General features: G+C 39.5%; 1 protein-coding gene across 5 annotated transcripts in view; it reads right to left on the bottom strand.

Annotated features, from left to right (window-relative positions):
* PPP4R4 (protein phosphatase 4 regulatory subunit 4) overlaps positions 1–23,766 on the bottom strand; it is an 88,171-nt gene extending 64,405 nt beyond the window's left edge. For 4 of the 5 annotated variants that reach the window (XM_066276532.1, XM_066276530.1, XM_066276535.1 and 1 more), the window contains exons 1-2: positions 23,487–23,766; positions 21,965–22,038 (exon numbers count right to left, since the gene is read on the bottom strand). In XM_066276532.1, coding sequence (XP_066132629.1) covers positions 21,965–22,038; positions 23,487–23,609 — 197 coding nt within the window. In that variant the 5' untranslated portion in view covers positions 23,610–23,766. Of the gene's footprint in view, positions 1–21,964; positions 22,039–23,486 lie in introns of those variants that run through there. The other variant, XM_066276533.1, reaches the window with a different exon arrangement.
* Between the last annotated feature and the right edge of the window lie 421 nt (positions 23,767–24,187).

A 24,187-nucleotide genomic window follows, 5' to 3' on the forward strand; every position in this document is an offset into this window, starting at 1 on the left:
TTTGTGGGTGGAGTGCAGAGCACATTCCTAGCAGCTGTGGCTGATGCAATGCTGTGAGAACACTCCAGCTCCCAGAAGCCTCCTGGGCATACCCAGGAAGGAAGCTCCCCCGCTATAAGGAAGTGATTGAGTGTCAACCATGCAGCTCCTTGATCTTTTCAGCCATTGGCTATGAAGGACACGATGTAACATCCTATTGGCTGAACCCATGTATATAAGCTAGCTTACTTCCTGAATAAATCGGATCTGCATCACTGAACTTGGTCCCCCGAGTCGGTCTTTGCGTCTCTGTTGCCCTCACCCCCCCACCCCCCCACCCCCCGCAGAACTTGTCCACAACAGTTGAAACAGTGAAAAGAGAGAAATTTATAACACTAAATGTTATACATTAGAAAAGATGAAAAATTTCAAATAAATAATCTAACTTTCTACTACAAGAACCTAGAGGAACAACAAAAAAAATTGCAACGCAAGCAGAAGAAGGAATTATAAAGAGCAGAAATTAATGAAATAAAAACAGAAGGCCCTGGCTGGTTGGCTCAGCAGTAGAGCGTCGGCCCAGTGTGTGGAAGTCCCGGGTTCGATTTCCGGTCAGGGCACACAGGAGAAGCACTCATCTGCTTCTCCACCCTCCCCCTTTCCTTCCTCTCTGTCTCTTTCTTCCCCTTCCACAGCCAAGGCTCCAATGGAGCAAAGTTGGCCTGGATGCTGAGGATGGCTCCATGGCCTCCACCTCAGGCACTAGAATGGCTCCAGCCGCAACAAAGCAACGCCCTAGATGGGCAGAGCATTGCCCCCTGGTGGGCATGCCAGGTGGATCCCAGTCAGGAGCATGTAAGAGTCTGTCTGACTGCCTCCTCACTTCTAACTTCGGAAAAATACAGAAAAATAAAACAACAGAGAAAATAAGTAAAAGAAAGTCCTGGTTCTTTTAAAGGATCAATAAAGTTCACTAACCTGTAGCAAGAAGATAGATAAAAAATGAGAGAAGACACAGATTACCAACATCAGGATTGAATAAAGAAGATGTGGTACATTTATACAATGGAATACTACTTAGCCATAAGAAATTATGACATATTGCCATTTACAACAACATCGATGACCTAAGAACATCATACTAAGTGAAATACATAAATCAGAAAAAGCTAAGAGCAATATAATTTCACACATAGGTGGTATATAAAAATGAGACTCATGGACATAAAGGTGAAGTGGATACCCGGGGGAAGGGAGTAAAGAGGGACAAATATACGGTGACGGAAAGTGATTTGACCTTGGGTGATGGGCATACAACATAGTCAATCGAAATGTTTACTTGAAACCTATGTATTCTTCTTTTTTAAATTTAATTTTAAATTTTTATTTTTAATTTATTGTGTTGACATGGTTTCAAGTATCCCACTCAATGTAACACCCTCTACACAGTGCATCACGCCTCCCACGCCTTATGCAAAGTCTCCCTCCACCCCCACCTATTACAAACAACTATATGCCAACAATTTAGACAATATGGATAAAATGGATAAATTTCTAGAAACATACAATCCTCCAAAAATGAATCCAGATGAATCAGAGAACCTGAATAGACAGATAACAACTAGTGAAATTGAAGCAGTAATCAAAATACTCCAAACAAATGTTCCAGACCAGACAACTTCACGGGTGAATTTTACCAAACATTCAAAGAATAGATAACATCTATTCTTCTCAAACTATTCCAAAAACATTCAAGAAGAGGGAAGATTCCCAAGTTCATTTGACAAGGCCAACATTATCCTAATTTCAAAACCATATAAAGAAAGAAAATTATAGGCCAATATTCTTGCTAAACATAGATGCTAAAAACCTCAACTAAATATTAGCAAACCAGATCCAGCTGTACATTAAAAAGATCATACACGCTGATCAAGTGAGATTTATTCCAGGAATGCAAGCTTGGTAAAATATCTGCAAATAAATAAATGTGATATACCATATGAACAAAATAAAGGATAAAAATCAAATGATTATATCAATAGATGCAGAAAAGCTATATGATAAAATCCAGCACCGATTTATGATTTAAAAATCTCAGCAAAGTCAGAATAGAAGGAACATAGCTCAACATAGTAAAGGCCATCTATGACAAACCCACAGCCGACATCATATTCAATGGGCAAAAACTACAAGCATTTCCCTTAAGATCGGGAACAAGGTGTGAGATACCACCTCACACCTGCCCAGTTTCATCACTCTTGTTCAACCTAGTTCTACAAGTCCTAGCCTCAGAAATCAGACAAAAAGAAATAAAAGGCATCCAAATTGAAAAGTAAGAAGTAAAACTGTGATTTCTTGCAGGTGACATGATACTGATATACAGAACCCTAAAGATTCTACAAAAAAAACTACTAGAATTAATTCAGTAACGTAGCAGGACACAAAATAAATGTCCAGAAATCAGTTGCACTTTTATACTTCAATAATAAACTATCAGAAAGGGAAACTAACAACCCCATCCACATTTGCTTTAAAAAGAATAAAGTACTCAGAAATAAATTTAACTAAGGATGTAAAAGATCTGTACTCAGAAAATTATAAGACCATGAGGAAAAAAATTGAAGAAGATACAAATTTGCCTGACCAGACAGTGGCACAGTGGATAGAGCATTGGACTGGGATGCAGAGAACCCAGGTTCAAAACCCCGAGGTCACTGGCTTGAGTGCAGGCTCATCTAGTTTGAGCAAGGCTCACCAGCTTGAACCCAAGATCGCTGGCTTGAACAAGGGGTCACTTGGTCTGCTGTAGCCCCCCCGGGCAAGGCACCTATGAGAAAGCAATCTATGAACAACTAAGGTGCCAAAATGAAGAATTGATGCTCCTCATCTCTCTCCCTTCCTGTCTGTCCATATCTGTCCCTCTCTGTCACAAAAAAAATAAATAATAATAATAATAATAAGTGGAAACTTATTATTTGTCCATGTTCATGGACAGGAAGAATTACTATCATTAAAATGTCCATACTACCCAAAGCAATCTATAGATTCAATGCAATTTCTGTCAAGATACCAATGGTGTATTTTACAGAACTAAAATTAATACTCCAAAAATTTATCTGGAACCACAAAAAACCCTGAATAGGAACAGCAACTTTGAGAAAGAAGAACAAAGTTGAAGGAATCACTGTTTCTGATATTTACAAGGCCATAGTAATTAACACAGCATGGTACTGGCGTAAAAACAGACATATAGATCAATGGAACAGAATAGAGAGCCAAGAAATAAAACCACACTTTTTTTTTAAAGACTTTATTCAATTTTCAGAGAGGAGAGAGAGAGAAAGAGAGAGAGAGAGAAGGGGGAGGTGCAGGAAGCATCAACTCCCATATGTGCCTTGACCAGGCAAGCCCAGGGCTTTGAACCAGCAACCTTAGTGTTCCAGGTCGACACTTTATCCCACTGTGCCACAACAGGTCAGACAAAAACCACACTTTTATAGTCAATTAATATTTGACAAAGGAGGCAAAAACATAAAATAGGGTAAAGATAGTCTATTCAATAAATGATGTTGGAAACACTGAACAGATACATGCAAAAAGTGAAACTAGACCACCTTCTTGCACCATACACAAGAATAAACTCAAAATGAATTGAAGACTTAAATGTTATACTCAAAACTAAAAATCTTAGAAGAAAACATAAGCAGTAAAATCTCAGACATTTCTCATAGCAATACTCTCTGAAATATCTACATAGGCAAGGAAAACAAAAGAAAAAATAAACACACGTGATTACATCTAACTAAAAGGTTTTTGCACAGCCAAGGAAACAATCAACAAAATGAAAAGACAGCCCACTGAATGGGACAACATATCTTCCAATACAACTGACAAGAGGTTAATATTCAAAATTTATAAAGAATAAAATTTAACACCAAGAAAACAATCCAATTGAGAAATGGGGAAAGTACCTGAAGAGACCCTTCTCCAAAGAGGACATACAGACGACCAACAGACATAAAAAGATGCTTAACACCAGTAACCATCAGAGAAATGCAAATTAAAGCCACAATGAGGTAGCACCGCACACCTGTCAGAATAGCTATCATCAGTAAATTAATAAGCAAGTGTTGGCAAGGACATGGAGAAAAGGGATCCCTCATGTACTGTTGGTGGGAATGCAGACTGGTGCAGACGCTACAGAAAATGGTACAGAGGTTCTTCAAAAAGAACTAAAACTGTCACTAACATCTGACCCAATGATTTCACTTCTGGGTATATATCCAAAGAAACCCAAAACACTAATTCAAAAGAATATATTTACCCCTATGTTCACTGCAGCATTATTTACAATAGCCAACATACAGAAGCAAGCCCAGTGCCCATTAATAGAGTGGATAAAAAAGCAGTGATACATATATTCAATAGAATATTACTCAGCCACAAGAAAGAACAAAATTTTACCAATTGTGACAGCAGGTATGGATCTATAGACTATTCTGCTTAGTGAAATAAGTCAGAGAAAGACAAATACCATACGATTTCATGTATATTTAGAGCCTAAAGAACAAAATAAACGAATAAAAAATTTTGAAACAGACTGATAGGTACAGAGAACAGACTGATGGTTGCCTGAGGGGAGGGAGCATGGGGGACTGGGTGAAAGAGGTGAAGGGATTAATAAGTTCAAATTGGTAATTACAAAATAGTCACAAGGCTATAAAGTACAACACAGGGAATATAGTCAATAATATTATAGTAAATATGTATGGTGCCAGATGGGAACTGGAAACACTGGGAGTAACACTTTGTGAAATACATGGTTTTCTAACCACTATTCTATACACCTGAAACCAATACAAAATAATATTGGAAGTAAACTGTAATTGAAAAATAAAATTTTTTTAAATATGAATTTAATTATTATAATCAATTTATGTCTGACCCTTCTCCCCCCAGGGAGAAAAGTGTATATATTTAGGCTGGGTATTAGTGCTTAGAAGGGGAAGCTACTGGGTTGGCCAGTGGCTCTCCACTGGGAGTGCTCCCCACTACCACCAGGGCACATAGGACAATGTCTGGAGACATTTTTGATCATCACAACTTGGGAGATGCTATGGAATCAAGGAATGCTGCTAACCATCCTACAATGCAGAGGACAACTGCTTGCAACAGATAATGTAAATGATTCAACAGGAAGAGTTCTAGAAATCCTGGTTTACACCAAGTAACTAATAGTTGAACCACACAGAACTGCCAACATTGGACAATTATTGACCTACGACAACGGCAATTTCATATTTTCAATCTCTAGTAGAAATATACTGCCAGAGACTTCAAGCAAATGTGTACAGCCTGGTAAGCACAATATGCTAGAGCAGGGGTTGTCAAACTTTAACATGTATCAGAATCACCCTGGAGCACTTGCTAAAACTGGGCCTCACCCCAGAGATTCTGGGGCAGCAGATTCTGGTAGGCCTGAGAATTTCACAGTTTTTAAATGACATGAGTAAATGAGCCAAGTGCACAGTAACAATTTGCCCAAATGAAGCAGAGGTTCGTCAGACACTGCATGCATTCACTACTTTTGTTTGTCCTGGCAACAGGGGCTCCTCTTCATAATTATGATATTAAAAGTGATAGGGCCTGACCTGTGGTGGCGCAGTGGATAAAGCGTCGACCTGGAAATGCTGAGGTTGCCGGTTCAAAACCCTGGGCTTGCCCGGTCAAGGCACATATGGGAGTTGATGCTTCCAGCTCCTCCCCCCTTCTCTCTCTCTCTCTGTCTCTCCCTCTCCTCTCTAAAATAAATAAATAAATAAAAATTAAAAAAAAAAAAAAGTGATAGGGCAAAAATTAGGTATCAGAGCTGGCTAACATGTGGTCTGCTTACGTGCACATTAGATGAAAGTATGAGGAGGAACTTGGGAAAGGGCTGTGGCTCAGACAGGAGACGGAGAAGAGTAGACCTGGCTGTACGTTCAAGTCGGGTGGGGCACTAAGTTTGCTTGTCCGGAAATTTCATGGGTGGTTGGATCCACTGTTATCTCCTGCTGACTTTGGTCAGAATCAGTATAAATAAGCCAAATATGTGTGACTATATGGCACCAATCACTGACTGGAAGAAACCCAAAACAATCAGCATAGGTTGAAGTCAACAGTATAAAATTCACTTCATTGCTATTCAATATGTACATACCTGTAATTCTAAAATAAATGTTTGATATTGATTTTATTTCTATATTTTATTTTTTATTTACAAAATTCGCTTTCTAGACTTCAAAACCTACAACTTTCAACTAAAAGTCACAAGGAATAATCATCTTGGCTACACCATGAGCTGCTCCTTTTTGCCCCAATTCTGCTATTCATTGGGACATGATATTCATTCAGCAACTAAAAGGACACAAGCCCACTCAGCAAACCATTCTTTTAAAACTAAAAAGAACTGGGTTAATCATCTAATCTGCGCACTCGTGGCTAAAAAGGAAAGAGGAAGGAAAAAAAGACTAGTTAAATAAATGAATTTAGGACAGCTGTCTTTTAAATTCTAAATTAATGTTACTAATTATTTTATTCCCATTGGGAGATATGACTATTTTAAAGAGCCATTTATAGTAATAGCTTAAGCCAATTAAAAACAAGTCAATCCACTCAAGCATTTTTTTTTTCAACAATAAAAAATTTCTCAGCCACAACTGTCATCCCAGCCCCTGCCACTGTCACTTCTTATTCAGGTGAATGACGAATAACTAGTTTTTGGCCCCCTCAAACCCAATGCCATTTTGTCCAAATTTTACGTTCTCCAGTGCTTAACACAGTATCTAGCACAAAATAAGGGTTCCATAAATATTTGATTTAAATTGAATTTGTCTCCATGTCAACAATCATCAAAAGCTAGATCAATCATTACCTGGAAATCCTCCATTTCTAGAATCTTAAACTCTGATCTCACTTGCTGTCTATAAACTCTTATTTTTGTATTTTTCCATTGTTAAATTCATTTTTTACCCTCATCACATTTCTAATCCCTCAATTCCTAATTCTCCAGTTTCTAATATTCCTTTTAGTTTTTTACTTGCCAGCCTCAACGTTCTTGACTATTACTTCAATGACTTTTTTCAATTCTCCTCCTCCTAATAACAACAATAAAAATACTATCTAATATACTACATACTAGGCATAATGTTAGTAGGCACCTTACTTGCAGTCATCTTATTTAATTCTCACAATAATCTTATGAAGTAGATTATATATTATTAGCCCCATTTTATAGATAAGCAAATTAGGGCTTGGAGAGATGAAGGTACTTGCCCAAAGTTACCCAGCCTGCATAACTGCAAAATCCATGCATAACCATTACACACAACACTGCCTCTCTTCCAGCCTGCACCCAGCCAATACCAAACCCACCCATCTTTATCCATCCCGCTCCTGATCCTAAGCTATGCAGCACTACTAGAGAAAAATGTATAACTATGATGTTTAATGCTTTTAAAAACATATAATTTCAAAAAAAAAAAAAAAAAAAGAAAAGTTGGGATTCAATAATGCTGGGGAAAAAAACAAAATGATAACCAATTTTTGAGAAATCAAGAAAAGGTCAAGAAATTCTTGGTGTATCGTATTGCTTAAAACACTTTCAGAAACATCATCTTGGGTCTCCCAAAACAAGACTATCTGTATTAGTTTATGAAACCGATGCCCTTCCCCACAAAAAAAGTATACGCTGCATGTTAGAACTGACCTAGGTACTACCAATATTGTCTTTCTCTTTTCTTGTACCATGCTTCAACCTTCTAACAGCTCAAATCTAATGAGAAAAACAGATTCACATACGAAGAATTCTGACTAACAAAGAGTCCTTCTCTTTTCCTAGCCAGATGGCCCTCACTGCTTAGTTAATACTAAACCATTAAGAAAAGAAAAAGGGGGAGGAGCATATCCAAAAATGACAACATAACATAGTCACTATTAGAGAAATTAATCTTAGAATTGTAGCTCTGCTACTGTTCAACTATGCGTAGAATCTGAAGTGATTTGAATATGCACACCCTGCAATTCTAATCCTAGCAGCTCTCATTTCAAAATCCAAAACATAACACAGAAGTTGCTGACACTGCTTGAATTTAGAATGATGAAGCAGATGCCACACAGGCCTTGCTTTGAGTTTGCAATGAAAACTAAACTCTAAATAGTTGATATTTAATTATTTCTTTACTCAAAGTAAATTATTCAACAGTTCTAATGAATAGAACAAAGTTAATTAAATGATTAGCTTAAAGAATTAAACTTTCAAGAAAAACAAAACTTTCTTTTAAAACAAAGATGACTCAGGATATAAAACAGAAGGTACTGAATACCAATCCATAATGTCAGTAATTTTTCAAATGTGGCTTATTTTCATGTTAGTACTGCAAAACTGAATCCTTAATACTGTTAAGTCTTCAAAACATTGCCTTAAAAGGTTCATATAGTTAGAGAGTCTTTCCACTCTGCTTGCAGTCATCACGCTTAGAATCATACAGAAACAAATCATATTTGTTAATAGCACCAAAGAAAGAATAAAAGAAAAATTAACATTTAAGGGAGTACTATGTGCCAGGCAAGGCACTTTATATACATTTTCACATTAATCTTGACAATATTTATATGCAGTATATTTCTATACTTACTTTACAGTTGAGAAAACAGTCCTGGTGCAGGGGGGATATCATTTACCCAAAGTCTTCCGACTACTGAAGATGAGAGCCAGGATTCCAACCTATGATTTCTAAGTTCATAACCGAGGGCCACTGTACCTCCTAGGATCATAGTCCCATCATAAGAAGTGGCTGAACTGTCAGCCTAAAAATGTCTCTAAGTTGATAAATTTGCAAGAGAAAAACCTGCGCATGAATTATTATAATAGTCATGTTACAATTATTGTAATAGTCATGTTACAATAAATTTCTTTGCCAATAATTTCTGCCATATATCTTTTACTATCCCAATGCCATGTCAGCATGTGTCAAGAAGTTTCACGTTCACTGTGGAGAAGAGACAAACTCCTCTTTCATTAAGCCAGGATCATCAGTTTTAGGGTGAGCATTTCCTTTTGAATGGCTCCTCAACTTCCTACATCAAAAATGGAGCTCGCCTCCCCTTCCCTCTTTTAACCAGCAGAGGTAGAACCAGCCCTCTGATTCCTCAGGTACACATCTTAGAATTACATTATCCTTTCCTTCCCCCTCACACTCCACAGCAAATCTCACAACAGTATGCAAGATAAGCATTATCTCTGCTTGCTCTAGAGCAGAAGGAACTTATTAGAGGGCAGACACCCCTACTGTATTCATAATCTTTCCTCACTTGTTGTTTTTGCATTGTTTATTTGGGATTTTTCCATATTCTAATTCAATATTATGATTACATTTCTTAATTCCTTGTGTTTATTTATTATACACAGAAGCATAATTATTAACATTTAGTGTCAATTACACATATTAGTCCACTCACACAAACATGTATGTGTATATTCAGGTCACAATTTAAAATGTATTCTTTACTGTGAGTCATGACTAAAAAGACATTTGAAAATCATCGTTCTACAGTATTTTGCAAAGAGTAAAAGGAAATATTACTAAGGTCTGCCCTAAATATATGACCCATAGCAGGAATATTGAAAGGTATATAAATTACAAGCTCAGGAATAACTACACAAATTTGGAAGATTTTCTGGTAACATTGTAACCTCTCTCATTATTTTTTTAAATCAGCTTTCTATTTCCCCATTAACAAATGGCAGTACACATTCCTTTAAAAATATATTAATTTATATATAAATACAGAACATAGCAGGGGAAGGGACAGCTCGGAAGGTGGGGTTTACGTAGCAGCTAACCCGGTAAGCGAGGAACCCAGAGGAAGAACTGAGCAGTGACCAACAGTTGTATGAAAAAGAAATAGAACCAGGCTACATCCTTGCAATCCACAGGAAGAAAGGATGATAATTAGCTATGGTAGGAAGGGGAAGGGACCAAATGACTCAAACTATAGAAGACAGATGGACTAAAATGTTCAATGATCATGGAGTATTTATTCAGGACCTGCTGGTTGCCAGGCACTGGTTCTGGGTCCTCCAATACAATCTAAGAATGTTATATGCCTGGCCATCGAACTTGTCAGACAACAAATATTGACTGAGTGCTTATTACATATTGGGCGCTGAACAAACTCCTGAAAAGGAAAACAGGGAAATCATGGTATAGACACACATGACCCTACCCTATTAGAGCTTCACAGTCAGAGAAGACAGGCATTAGACAACAAAAATCAGTTAAGTCATCCTAAGTGTGCAAAGACCTATAACAAAAACAGTATGTAGCACTCTCAAGAAAATCACCTTAAAAAAAGGAAGAAAAAGGAAAGAACATCATCTACTTTGGAGGTGAAGGGAGGGCTTCTCTGAAGAGCTGAAATCTGAAAAATGAGTAGGAATCAGTGAAAAAAAGGGTAGAAGGAACAGTGTGTTCAAACGTCCCATGCCAGATGGGATTTATTCAATCACTTCATAAAGATCTACGAACACTTATGAATGCCAGCCACTGTGCGCTGGAAATAGAAAGTAAACAACTAAAACAAAGCACTATGCTTCTGTGCATCGGAATTAGAACAAAAAGGAAGAAGTGGCTTCTTGCAGAAATAAAATCAATAGGACTGGATACAAAACTAATTTCTGAAAGGAAAAAAATAGTACAAAATTATTCCCAGGTTTCCTGCCACTGTGAATTAAAAGTATAATTAGGCTTCAATAACAAGTGGCGACATATTTAGATGAAAAAATGATGAATCTGTTTTAGGCACACAGAGTTTGAAAAGCCAGTGAGACAGTCTGGTAGAGGTGGCATGGTGACACCACCCAGCAAGCAGCCCTAGTCCAAAGTCGGGGAGAGGAGCCCAAAGCTAGAGCCACAGATTTGGAACAACTGAAATCTGGGAGTGGTAGTCTGACCCAGAAAGGGAGTCCCTAACAATATCCTGTGGCTCCTCTCTGTTCATTTGACTGATATTATTGTAACTGAGTCACTCAATCAGGAGAAACATAATACAAACAAATCAATTATAAAATTTAGATGTTCATTAGTTAACCAAAACTCAGTCTTGTGAAAGTTGTGTGAAATGATGATTCCTTTTCTCTAAAGCTAAAGATGGGATGTGACAGAATGTTGGCATTAAAGAAGGCCTTACAAATATGCATAATTCATCTCCTCACATTGTGCCACTGAAGAGACCAGCATCTACAGAGATTATGGAAGCTGCCCACGGTCAACCAGCTGGTTCTTGTCAGAGGCAGAACACTATCTTCACAAAGCAAAAACCTCATTCTAAAAAAAACAACAAAACTATTGATGCTATAAAATGTCTCATGGGTTCCTAAATAACAACTAATTTAAATTACGTTCAAACATATTTTCTTGAGAGAAAGAAATAAGGACAATTGTTCCATGATGTCTTATAATACAAGAACTATTTTAGACATCTGTATCATTCCTTTTGTAATATATGAATTACCAGTCCTCTAGTTGTCTTGAAAGAAAAATACTGTCTGAGAAAACATAATTGCTAATTATAACATATGTAATTCAATAAATAAAAATTGATAAATAAGTAACTAATGTATAAATTAAGCCACATGAGTAAATAATACATATATACTGTATATCATACCTAAATTACATATATATAATCCAGAAGACTAGGTCTACATGCTATTTATTTATATGGAAATAATGAAGAAACTAAGTAGTATAATAGACTTTTTAAATCACAATAAGTATAATTTTTAATAAAATTATTTGATGAAATAATAAGCCATTCTATTCTTATTTATACACTGTTTATCTACACAAAACAAAACAACATGTTTAACATGCAAAATAATGAACACTTTAGTATCTTTTAGAAAATAGTAAGCAAAGAATCAGAGCTGATTGGTATACCCTGAGTTGTGTTTTTTTTTTTTTTAATTTTTTTTTTAATTTTTTTTTTTAAAGATTTTATTTATTCATTTTAGAGAAGGGGGGAGAGAGGAGGGAGGAGCAGGAAGCATCAACTCCCATATATGCCTTGGCTGGGCAAGCCCAGGGTTTCGAACCGGCGACCTCAGCGTTCCAGGTCGACGCTTTATCCACTGAGCCACCACAGGTCAGGCGTGTTGTTTTTTTAATGTGGCAGGAAATGAATGTGTTAACCACCTGAAGCAAGTTGATACTTGGGGTGAGCACTGAATTCAATTCTGTCACAATGCAAGAAAGAATTGTAACAGTAGAACTAGTACATCTCCCTCACTTTACTGACACTACAGAGACGCTGAAGTATGTTACCAAGGTCACACAGCTTTTAGTGGCTGTGCTCTGTTTCTTAGCAACAATTAAAAAAAAGTTATATAGCTCTCACTGCTTAGTAAAAAGAAATAAGAAATGAGCCTGCAGACTGATTATAATACATATTCCTTAATAAAAAATAAGAGCCTAGATCTGGATGCAACAGAGCGACGCCCCAGAGGGGCAGAGCATCGCCCCCTGGTGGGCATGCCGGGTGGATCCCGGTTGGGCGCATGCGGGAGTCTGTCTGACTGCCTACCCGTTTCCAGCTTCGGAGAAATGAAAAAAAAAAAAAAGAAAGAAAGAAATAAGAGCCTAGAGCTGAACTAATAAAATGTTATTTTAGAGCATTAAGAAATATTTTCCTTAAGAAAAAAAAAAGGCCAGCCTGACCAGGCAGCGGCACAGTGAATAGAGCGTCAGATTGGGACACGGAGGACCCTGGTTTGAGACCCCAAGGTCGCTAGCTTGAGCGCAGGGTCATCTGCTTAGAACAAGGCTCACCAGCTTAAGCCCAAGGTCACTGCCTTGAGCAAGGGGTCACTCAGTCTGCTGTAGCCCCCCAGTCAAGGTACATATGATCAATGAACAACTAAGGTGCTGCAACAAGGAATTGATGCTTCTCATCTCTCTCCCTTCCTGTCTATCCCTATCTGTCCCTCTCTCTGACTCTCTCTGTCACTGTCACACACACACAAAAAAAGGCCAAATCTATTTGCCCGCAAGTGTACCAAAAGAAGTGAGTGTTTTCCAAAGTAAAAACACTGGAATTTTGAACCCCTAACAGGTTTCTGCTCATCAAGGATTTGAAAACCATCTTGACTATAAAAATGTGAGGGTTTTAAAATTTTTTATATCAGAAAACTACAGCAACCCTGTGAATGAGTCTATTCTGTCAAAGAAAGATGTAATCTGTATAAATCTCAGAGATACAGAACAGGAAAGTTTGAGGATACCCCAGGCTTTAAGCATGACTTTAGTAGGTGGTGGCACCATTGATCAGAAATAGGTAAGCAACCTACATGTGAGTGAAGATCTGAAAGCAATGGTAGAGCTAGCAAAGTATCTGAGGGAACAGTAAAAGCAGAAGGAACATGAAAAGCCCTGAGGAGAAGTGCGCCTGGTCTGTGTAATGAACAGCAAGGATGGCTGGAGTACACACCAAGGGAAGAGGGGCCAGCAAGAAATGAAATCAGAGCTGTAAGGGGAAGGAGGAAATCACAGAAATCAGATCAAGCCCATTCTCAAGAATGGAACTAGAGATTAGTAACAAAAATATCTGAAAATCTCTAGATATCTGGAAATTAAACAATACACTTCTAAATGACTCACAAGTCAAAGAAGTCTCGAGAATTAAAAAAAAATTTTTTTCAACTAAATAATAATAAAGGTATAACATCAGAATTTGGGAAATGTGGCTATAGCAGTGCCTAGAGAAATTTACACATTATAATGCACATATTAGAACAAAAGAGAAATTTACACATTATAATGCACATATTAGAACAAAAGAAAGCTCTAAAATCAATAACCTAAGCTTCTACCTTAAGAAACTAGAGAAGAAAGAAAAAATTAAGTGCATAGCAAGCAGAAGAAAGGAAATAATACATGCTAGAACAAAAATAGATAAGATTGAAAACAAAAACATTAGAGAAAAATAATGCAACCAAAAGCTGGATCTTTGAAAAGATCAATAAAACTGATAAACCTCTAGCCATATTAAACAAACAGTATTGTTGGTGTGCTTATATTATTGCATCCAATCAGTAATGAAACATGGGCACTTTCTGATAGAAAAGTACAAGTGACCATTTTTTAAAAAGCTCTGAAACTCTTCACTATCCAAGGAGATTCTGCCCTCAGGGATGCCCATTAGCATCCCCTAGTGGATGAAGCAAGAAACTGGGATACAACATCTTTTCCTTGCTTAGAACCAAGGAGAGCCTGCTGACGCAACAGACTGGAGAAAATATTCACAAAGCATATATCCAACAAAGAAGCAAAAGACTTCACCAAACAAGCTATGTGGCTGGCTCATAAACACATGTAGGGATGCTCAACATCCACTGGTCTTCTGGAAAATTCAATTACAAATACAATGAAATACCGGTACACTAGACCACTAGAAGTATCACTAGAATGGCTTAAATAAAGAGACTGATCCTACCAAGTATCAGCGAATATAGGGAGCAACACAATCCCTCAGACACCACTGGTGGAAATGTAAAATAGCACAATCACTTTGGAGACAGTTTAGCAGTGTCTTAAAAATGTAAACATACACCTACTATCCGACCCAGCCATTCAGCTCCTGTTTACCAGAATGGAATGGAAGGCACATTTAGTCTGCAGTAGCCAAAAACTGGAAATTACCCAAATATCCATCAACTAATGACTGAATATATACAATGTATTATATCCTTAAAATGTAATAATTATCAATAGTGAAAAGGGATAAACTAACAAATGCAACATCATAAACTTCAAAATAATTATATTGAATAAAGAAGCCAGACAAAAGAGTAGCTATTGCATGATTCATTTATACAATATTCTAGAAATTGAAAACTAATCTATAGTGACAGAAATCAGGTCAGTGGCTGCCTAAGTGGGGGAAGGGATCAGAGAAAGAGGAGAGGATATTACAGAGGGGCACAAAGTTATTTTGGGGGGTGATGTGTATGTTCATTATCTTAATTGTTATGATGGCTTTGTGGGTATATATATGTCAAAATTCATCAAATTGTATATTTTAAATATGTGCAGTTTATTGGATATCAATTATGGCTAAATAAAACTGTAAAAAGTTAAATAAATAAATATGTCATGACATGAAAACATGTGTACATTCTAGAAGAGGAAAAATTAATCTATTGTGACAAAAGGCAGATCATTGGTTGCATTAGGTCAGGGTGGAGGATTAACTGCAAAGGGACACCATCTGGAGAGAAAACTTTATAACAGGGGCAGTCAACCTTTTTATACCTACCGCCCACTTCTTTATCTCTGTTAGTAGTAGCATTTTCTAACCGCTCACCGTTCCACAGTAATGGTGATTTATAAAGTAGGGAAGTAACTTTACTTTATAAAATTTATAAAGCAGAGTTACAGCAAGTTAAAGCATATAACAATAATTACTTACCAAGTACTTTATGTCGGATTTTCGCTACGTTTGGCAGAATAAATCTTTATAAAACAACTTACTATAGTTAAATCTATCTTTTTATTTATACTTTGGTTGCTCCGCTACCGCCCACCATGAAAGCTGGAACGCCCACTAGTGGCGGTAGGGACCAGGTTGACTACCACTACTTTATAACTACATGAAGTTTCTGGATGGGAATTTTCCTATTCATTCAAAGTAATATATGTTCTGAATTGCAAGTAGATAATTTAGAAGACCAGTAACAATTATCCTTTATTGAACACAACTCAGCACAAAGCATTGTGCCCTCTACATACACTTCCTCTCATCTTCCAAACAACCCCATAATGTAAGTACTATTATTTCCAGTTTAGAGTAGGAGGCATGGACTCAGAGGAGATAAGGAACTTACCCAAAGTCTCTCAGTAAGTAAATGAGCAAGCCTCGGCCCCGAAAAATCAATCTGGATATGTCTTAATATAAAGTATTTCTGACACAGCACACTGCTTTCTCAATGCCCAACAAGCTGGTTAATTAGGGATGACGTCTAATCTATGGAAAATTTTTTTTTAATGTGTTTGTTTCCCAAACAAGTACTTCCTTGAACACAAGTAACTGCTGGTACAATGCCATTCATTTTCCCAGGAGATGCCTAATAAATAGTAAATACTCAATACATTAATAAGATTTATCCTAAAGTAACTATTAGTTGGGTTACAAATATTTTCCATTATTAACATCTTTGATTTGGATGGAAAGTTAACACTCTTAAGTAACATCCACACATGAGGATATAACAGACCTTGCCATTATTGCTACATAATTACCGCATGCCAAAGGATAAACCCAAAAGCGGGGACTGTGAAGAACTAAGTCTGAACACTTTCTCCACGCCTCCCACATATTCAATGGTTGAATACCTTCCATGTGACCGAATTCTAAGAGAGTTACGATTTTTATCACTTGACCCAGTTAGCACCTTAACTTTTATTTCCCGACTTGGTTGCAGAACTCTCACTCTTTGATATCACTAGGGGGCGCGCTTACTCCTTAAAAAAGTGGGAAGAGACAGAACAAGGAAAATTTTCTAAAGATGTGGTTATCCTGACTGTCCCTAGAAGGTAATGTGCAAGACGTTTCAAAATTCACAAAGTGAAAAATAGCTTAAAAGTGACAAATGATTGTAAAAGTAAACATAATTGTCAGGTTTGGCACATTAACCGATCAATACATTAATGCATAATGTAGATAGCAACTACTGCTTAAGGTCATTTGGTAAAACACGTACTGACCTTAACTAAAACTCAGTTTAAAATGCTTCATTATAATTTGTGAAGGTTCTGGTTTCTGATAAATACTATGAGCAAAAAAAGTTAATATTGATCACAAACTTCAGCTGATATACTTCACTTGCCTATTACTTTATTAATTTATTGGAAAGCCGAATTAACCCTGCTATCCTCTTTTAAGGTTTGAAATTTACCTTGAGCACTTAAGTAGCAAGGAAGTAGGAAAGGGGGGAAAATTAGTAGGGAATTAACCTTAATTAAATACCGATTCTGTGGCTCTATACGTAATGCAACAACCTGGGGGAACAGAAACTATCATTTCTACTTACAGATGAGGAAACAAGAGCTTAACAACCAAAGTAACTTGCCCATAGTCACACAGATAATGGTAGAAGAGGATATAACTTCAATCTGTTCAACTCTATTGCATATGATAACCAAAAGTCAGAAGTTGCACCTGGCATTTTGATCATCTTCAAATAAACAAATATACCTTATTCTACTAAGAGGTATATATTTATATCACAGCAAAAAAAAAGAAAGAACCAAAATATCAACAACATAAATATGGCTTGTCCTCCAAGAGCCTGTGCTCTGCTAAGGAAAATGCACACACACACACACACACACATATACATGTTAAGGAATACAAAGTAGTGAGTAATTAACTGAGGGATGCAGCCACTGAGTGATGGGGAGCCCAGCGAAGCCTGGGCTCCATGTGGGTTCAGCAGCCAAGGGAGGCCTTAGAAGAGATGCAAGATCACAGCTGGGTCCTGAGGACAGAAGACGTTGGGGACATACAATGAAAGGGCATCCCAGGACAGGGAGAAGGAGAAGTAAGGATGAACACAATATATCTAAGTTACGGTGAAGAGGCCAGCATGATTGGTTCAAAAAGTGAAGGGCTGAAAGGAAACAATCCAAGTGTCCCCTAACTGATAAATGAATCAACAAAATGTGCCACCCCACACAGTAGAACACTGTTCATCAATAAAAAAATAGAGTACTGATACATGCTACAACACGGATCAAACTGAAAACACGCTAATTGAAAGAAGTCAGTCACAACAGGTCACATACTCTATAATTTAATTTACATGGAAAGTTCACAACAGGCAAACCCAGGGAGACAGGAAAGCAGACCAGTAGTTTCCAAAGGCTGGGAAGGTGGGGAATAAGTGGGGAGACTGCTAATAGATACAGATTTTCTCACTGCGGCGATGGAATATTCTAAAACTGATTCTGGTGATGGTCGCACTATTCTGAATACACTGAACACTACACTTTAAATTGGTGAACGCTATAGAATATGAACTACTTTTCAATCAATCCGTTAAAACCAAGTGAGAGCCTAGTGGGAAGCACATTGCACAGTAAGATGGAGTCACTTGTACTAAGTTTGAGATCTAGAATTTACAGTATCTGGTACGCAATTAGAGATATAAGTAAAGATTTACCTAATGAAAGCACAGCATCCATATTTAAGGACTCTTCTCTAACAAAATAATTCAAATATTTTAAGTACATTTCTAAAAATATATGCCAAAATCAAGAAGAGAGAGAACAGAGAAAGATGTTGTGGTATGATTTTGACTAATCCACAAGCTGTGACTATTAGGAAAGTTGTTTTGCTTCAATTCAGCGCTGCCACAGATGGGTATATCTTCATCATATTTATGAAAAAGAAAAAAAAACAAAAAAACCCACAAATTCATCTGTGTCAAATCTTTAAATATCATAATGTCCTAAACTTAATTGTGAAAATAGCATTAATAATTGATCTATCATACTTTAGGTAAGATAATGAAGTATAGTTATAATATAATAAAGATAATTTGTTTTTCATTAGATGACGATGGTCTGTATATAATGCTTTTTTAAATATGAGATTCAATGTAAATGCTATCAGAATCTCCACTAATATAAAGCATTTCCTACTGATGTTTATACATTTGACTCTGAATATTAATTTAACATTATACTCCAAAATAGTTTTAATATACAAAATAAGAGAGCTACAGAAGCAAATCTGACATTCAAAAACAGAAAGAAAAAAAAAATTCTGGGTATCAAAGGAAAAGGTAAAAACCTCCAAAATAAACCTGAAAATCTGAGAGAAAAAAATAAAAATAAATAAAAAACAGGACTCAGTATTGGGTTCTACAGCATTAGGGAGTACAAATTTTTTTTTAAAGGAATAAATTGCATTTAAAATAGAAGGCTCAATACAGGAGGGCAGATGAGGCTTCCAGAGGAAAGTTTGGAACACATTTACAAACGAACCCACACCCTCCCGAATCCAGGGAAGAAAGAACCTTTCAGGCAGTGTAGTTATCCCTTCAGAAACTGGCCAAAAGGTGAAATCCCACTTTTCCCCAGGAGCTAGTGAGACGTTAGGAAAACAAAAGAAGAACTCAGCTGGATACCCAGACACAGCCAAACCAGTGTCTGCCTTCTCAGTCACCTTGCAAACCTCCTTCAAGGTAGATGAGCCACAAGAAACTAAAGGAGATATCAGATCTCTTTTAAAATTCTCTTGACTAGAATGAGAGGACCCATCTGTCTCTATCAGGGCTTTGTAGGTCCCAGAGCTGGATAAAACTTATGTTCTCAGCCTGAGAAATACAGGCAACTCAGAAGACTCGGTTCACTTACAAACAATAAAAGTAAAATAGAAAACAAATAAGCTATCCTAAAAAAGAAGCCTTGTCACTGATATCTAGAATAAGGTATCTGCTGTCACAAGTAAGTAGAGCAAGACTCTCCATTTCCTAATTGTAAGCCAGCGTTTATACAAAGAAAAGAACTCAGAAGGAGTAAGTAGGAATTTATTTCAAACCATTAACCGCTGTATGTTAAAACAAACTTATCCAGTCTGACCTGCGGTGGCACAGTGGATAAAGTGTCGACCTGGAACGCTCATGTTGCCGGTTCAAAACCCCAGGCTTGCTGGGTCAAGGCACATACCAGAACCAACTACTATGAGCTAATGTTTCCGGCTGCTCCTTTTCACCCCCTTTGTCTCTCTCTGTCCTCTCTCAAAAAATCAATAAATAAAATCTTAAAGCCTGATCGGGTGGTGGTGCAGTGGACAGAGCATCAACCTGGGACACTGAGGTCCCAGGTTTGAAACCCAACGTCACGGGCTTGAGCACAGGTTCACCAGCTTGAGCGCAGGGTCGCTGGCTTGAGGTGGGATCACAGCCATGATCCCATGGTCGCTGGCTTGAGGTGGGATCACAGCCATGATCCCATAGTCGCTGGCTTGAGCCCAAGGTGTCTGGCTTGAGCAAGAGGTCACTGGCTTGGCTGGAACCCCCGGGTCAAAGCACGTATGAGAAGCAATCAATTAACTACTAAAGTGCCGCAACTACAAGTTGATGCTTCTCATCTCTCCTTTCCTGTCTGTCTCTCTTGAGCATTAAAAAAAAATTTTTTTTTAACTTATCCAAACTTTTACCAATTGTCTACCTACTCCAATCAAAAGAACTTAGGGAGCCTGACCAGGCGGTGGCGCAGTGGATAGAGCATTGGACTGGGATGTCGAGGACCCAGGTTCGAGACCCCGAGGTCACCGGCTTGAGCACTTATCTGGTTTGAGCAAAGCTCACTAGCTTGGACCCAAGGTCACTGGCTCGAGCAAGGGGTTACTCAGTCTACTGAAGGCCCACAGTCAAGGCACATATGAGAAAGCAATCAATGAACAACTAAGGTGTCGCAACAAGCAACGAAATCTGATGATTGATGCTTCTCATCTCTCTCCGTTCCTGTCTGTCCCTGCCTATCCCTCTCTCCGTCTCTGTAAAAAAAAATTAAAAAAAGAAAAAAAAGAACTTAGGGAAAAGGCAGATGCTTATAACTACTGTTCACCATGGTGGACATGTTAATAATTAAGGAATAAAGTACTTCAAATATAACAATTAAAAATAGGTTAAATGTTGGATTATTCTCTATGTAAACACCAAAACACATACTGTTAATTTATACATACATAAAACAGTTTTCTTTTCAATAAACAGGTAGAAGTGATGAGAGCATGCTACCAAATATCACCAACATCATCAACAAAAGGTCCAAGATCCAGAAACATTTTGAAGTGACAGAATTATTGGAGAGGATGGTAGAAGTTGTAACTTTGCTAAAATTCTGACTAAACTAAAAACAGAAAGCCACTACTAGGCTAAAGAATAATTTTTATAATGAACTTCATGGAGAGGGGTTTTTTTTAACAATGAATAACATGGGACTGGAAACATGATCTATAAACAAGAAAGAAAAAGAAGTAACTTGCTAGCATCTGAAACTGGCAAATTAGACCTAAACTAAGGAAACAAGAATGAGAAATATCCCAGGAGGTAAATAACACCAGTTTTCAAAATCTGATTCTGAAAAATAAAGGTGAAAACTAATTTGTTAAAAGGGGAAAAATGTTGTGCAAGTTAAGGAAAAAAATTTAGAACAAAAGTACACAAAATACAAAAAGTACACCTTAGGAAATTTTCTGTTTGCTGAAGTATTTTCATAGATATGTTCATTAATGTTCGGCACATTAGCTTTTAAGAAGCTAAACCCACAATTTTTTTAAATAGTTTAGAGAAATCATGTAAACATTTGCAATAACCATCTGCCTTAAGCAACTCTGTAGAGCTTGTGAGATAAAACTTAAATGAGAGTAGACCCAATTAAATTTTAAAATCTCAAGCCTTATTATAAAGCTTACATAGCAAAAGTAATATGAACAGTATATATCCTGACAACAAACTGAACTACCGTATTTGTGGATTTCTTTCTGCATAGTAAATAGTACATATAAGTAAGGTCCAGGGTACCACAATTAACTTAAATTAATCCCTGGATATTCTGACATCTCATTTAAATTTATAGGATGCTATGTGAGAACCACCAAAGCTAAAAAATTAAAAAGAAGAAAAAATGAGATTCAACTCAAACCATTCGTGCTGTTCCTCCTCCTCCAAACAATATTCTTTAAGTTAGGTATCTCATTTGATTTCAGTTCTCAAGTGTATAAGCCCATACCTAAATCTTAATTTGTAATACAATTAAATGCTTGCTATGCATTCAAACGGTTAGGAAAATCTGAACGTAACTGTAGCATGACAATTCAGAAAGCATTTATCTATGCAGCCAGAGAGAGCAGCAATTTCAAGGACTTTTGGAAATACCTGAGCAGATAAACAGCCCTGTCAATATCACTGAGGTCTTCATCAACTGTCAATCTTTCTATTTCTTCTGGTGTCTGTCAAGTGTAAAATACAAATTAAGCACATAAACATCCATCAGTCTTGCCCCCCAATGCCACTCGGGCGACCCTATATAACTACTGAGTAATGAAAAAGTTTCACAATTAAACATTATCATTGAAAACTAATCAAGGGCCTGAGGACTGACTACCTTCCCCACAGAGGTCTGTCTCTAATTGTTGGATTTGGGTTGTGGAGGTTTGGGATTTGGTCTTTGTTTGTTTGTTTCTTTTTTACACTTCCAGCTTCTAGGCTGAAGCTGGAGAATCACATTGTGGCTTCAGAACATTGCTGGAATCAATTTTATATGCACCTATAAAATATATACATACTTTTTTTATCTCTAATACCCCAAGGCTGTTTCTTCCAGCACTTCCACCCCAGGATGGCTAAATGGCTGAAGACTGCAGCGGGGTGGGAATGAAAAAGCTGACACTCGGGGTGGGGGGTGGGTACACAACAGGACACGAATAAAATCTGGGACTGGAAGGAAATCAAAGATTCGAGATATTGCGGCAGATGGGAGTGAAAAGAGCTACTGAGAACATGGCTGGGGACCAGGGGGCACGAAAACTCGATTTGCCAGCAGTGAGGGCTGGAGCTCCGGGAGGCTGGGAGGAAGATGACTCTGCGGGAGGGGGCGGGGGGGGGAGCTAGTGAAGGTTGACTCCCTAAAGGGGGGTAGAGAGCAGGGTCCCAGCTAGAGTCGTGCAGGGGTGGGGAGGAAAGGAGGGAAAGGACTTGTGGTGACTCAGGATGGAAGCGAAGGGTCGACGGGGCTTGGAAGCTCGGTAGCAGGACGGCTAGTCCAGTAAGGGAGCTGGTTGGGAGGGGAAGGGAGGCCCGGATGACTCGGGGACAGGGGGACAAGCGCTCGCTCTAATGCGAGAAAGGGGGGACGAGATCAGGGGTGTCTCAGCGAGAGGTGGGGGTGGGGGGAGATCGCGGCTGTGTTGACTGAGTCGTGGGACGGGGGCCAGAACCCAGGCAGCTCCCAGGGGCCGAGGGGCACCCAGGAGAGGACGCAGGGTAAGCCGGCTGCGGCTCCGGGGGGAGCGCCTGCAGGGGCGGGAGGAACAGGGGCTGCGACCGCGGGACCACGGCTGTCCGAGGGGGCGGTGCGGGGGGCGGCGCGGAGCCGACCGAAGGACGGGGTTCGGCCCGGGCTGACGGAGGGCACTCGGGAGCCCAGGGCGTCCCGGAGCCGCGGCGCTGGCCCCGGGTCAGGGCCCACAGCCAGGGGCCCGTCCCTCGAGGATGGGGTCCAGGCTGGGAGATCCGGGGCTGCATCGAAGCAGGGGCCCGGGAAGGGCCGGTGTAGGATGACATGGCGACCGGAGGAGGACTGCGGGGCCAGCCGGACACCGGGACGGGGATCGGGAATCGGGGCCGGGGCCAGCCGCCGGGCGCCCTACGGGCAGTTCCTCCTCCCCGGGGCGCGCACCTTGAGGCTCCGGCGGACCGGCCTCTCGATGATGGTGAGCTCCTGCAGGTCATCCATGTAGCCGAACAGGCTGTTCTGACTGAAATCCATCGCGGCGACGGCAGCGGGCGGCGGCGGAGGCATGGACCGCCGGAGCCCCTCGCCGCCCGGGCCGGAGCGGCCCCGGGATGCGGGACGCGTACCGCCCCGCGGGCGCCCGCCAGCAGGACTTTCTCCCGCTCTCGACCGCGGGGACCGGGCGGGCGGCGGGCGGCGAGCGACAAGCGGGCAGCAAAAGAAGGAGCGCTGCCGCCGAGGGGGCGGGGCGGGCAAGGCGAGGGGGCGGGGCGGGGCTCGAGGGCGGGCTGCGTGGGCGGGGCCGGGAGGGGGCGGTGCTACGGCGCCCGCCTCAGTCCCGCCCCCTCCCCCGCTCCGCGCCCTCGCAGGCTGGACGCAACCGCCACGCAAGCGCCGGTGCCTTTCCGCTACCAGCTCCCAACTGCGTCCCACCCCGCGGCGCAGGCGCAGAGCCTTCCACTTTCCGCAATCAGTGGGGGCGGTTTGGGGGTGTGTTAGGGGGTGTGTTGGGGGCGGGATGGGGGGCGGGGGACGGGAGCGGAGAGGCTGAACCAATCAGACGGGAAGCAAAGGAGAGGAAAGTGAGTGAGGGTCTTGTTTAACCTGCTACGCTAGAGTCATCTTTCAGTTATTCCTGGGACGGC

This window comes from Saccopteryx bilineata, chromosome 4 (genome assembly GCF_036850765.1).
Source record: "Saccopteryx bilineata isolate mSacBil1 chromosome 4, mSacBil1_pri_phased_curated, whole genome shotgun sequence".
Lineage (NCBI taxonomy): Eukaryota > Metazoa > Chordata > Mammalia > Chiroptera > Emballonuridae > Saccopteryx > Saccopteryx bilineata.